The sequence below is a fragment of the Penaeus monodon genome, chromosome 31, assembly GCF_015228065.2.
Source record: "Penaeus monodon isolate SGIC_2016 chromosome 31, NSTDA_Pmon_1, whole genome shotgun sequence".
NCBI classification, from domain to species: domain Eukaryota; kingdom Metazoa; phylum Arthropoda; class Malacostraca; order Decapoda; family Penaeidae; genus Penaeus; species Penaeus monodon.
The window spans coordinates 5515833-5516532 of record NC_051416.1 but is presented as its reverse complement, the minus strand read 5'-3'; the positions used below and the strand labels follow the sequence as shown (position 1 = coordinate 5516532).

General features: G+C 47.9%; 1 protein-coding gene across 1 annotated transcript in view; it reads right to left on the bottom strand.

Moving 5' to 3' along the window:
* Positions 1 to 700, bottom strand: part of LOC119593014 — a 123171-nt gene that overhangs the window by 21954 nt on the left and 100517 nt on the right. Inside the window, exon 3 of the mRNA XM_037941908.1 lies at positions 140 to 350. Coding sequence (XP_037797836.1) covers positions 140 to 350 — 211 coding nt within the window. The remainder of the gene's footprint in view (positions 1 to 139; positions 351 to 700) is intronic.

Below are 700 nucleotides of genomic sequence, written 5' to 3'. Positions count from 1 at the left end.
CCTCGAGAGCATGATATCAAAGAGTAGGAATTCTTTATAGGAATTTTCCCCCTACGCACGGGCTCCGTATCTCCGTCCCGTACAAACAAATCGCCGTAATCTGTAGACATCTATCGGTGGACAAGTCACAGCAACTTACCCACGACGTTGAGGGTGTAGAACCTCGATATCTTAGGCTCCGTCGACACCTGGCACTCGTAGATGCCGGAGTCCCTCGTCTGCGGGTAGGTTATCTTGAGGACCCAGTCAGGCGAGCCCTCCGCGTGCAGGGCGGTGAACCTCTGGTCGTTCGTGTAAGAGAACAAGCCCGAGGTTAACACATGGGCGTCGCGCTTCCGAAGCCATGTGACCTGCGGGAGGAAGCGGAAGCTCTGATGACGGAAGATGTAATGAGATGCGAAGAAGTTGCCGAAAGGGCTACATATTTAAGGTAAAAGTAATTGAAATACTATCATTATATAAAAAAAGTGCATTCGTTGATATCACGTACGCGTAAAGGTGTAAGCATGCCTATGTATCTGTAGATTACACGACCCATTTGAAAGGATTTTCTGACTAGGTTCTGTTCTGGCATCAAGGAAATCAATTCGTCTAAAGCATGAGTAGATTCTGGTTACACAATTTTCATTTTAAGTGGCCGTCTGGGTTGAGTTCTGTTCTCTGAAGTGGAGATCTGCTTCGGATTGCTTGTCAGGGAGGC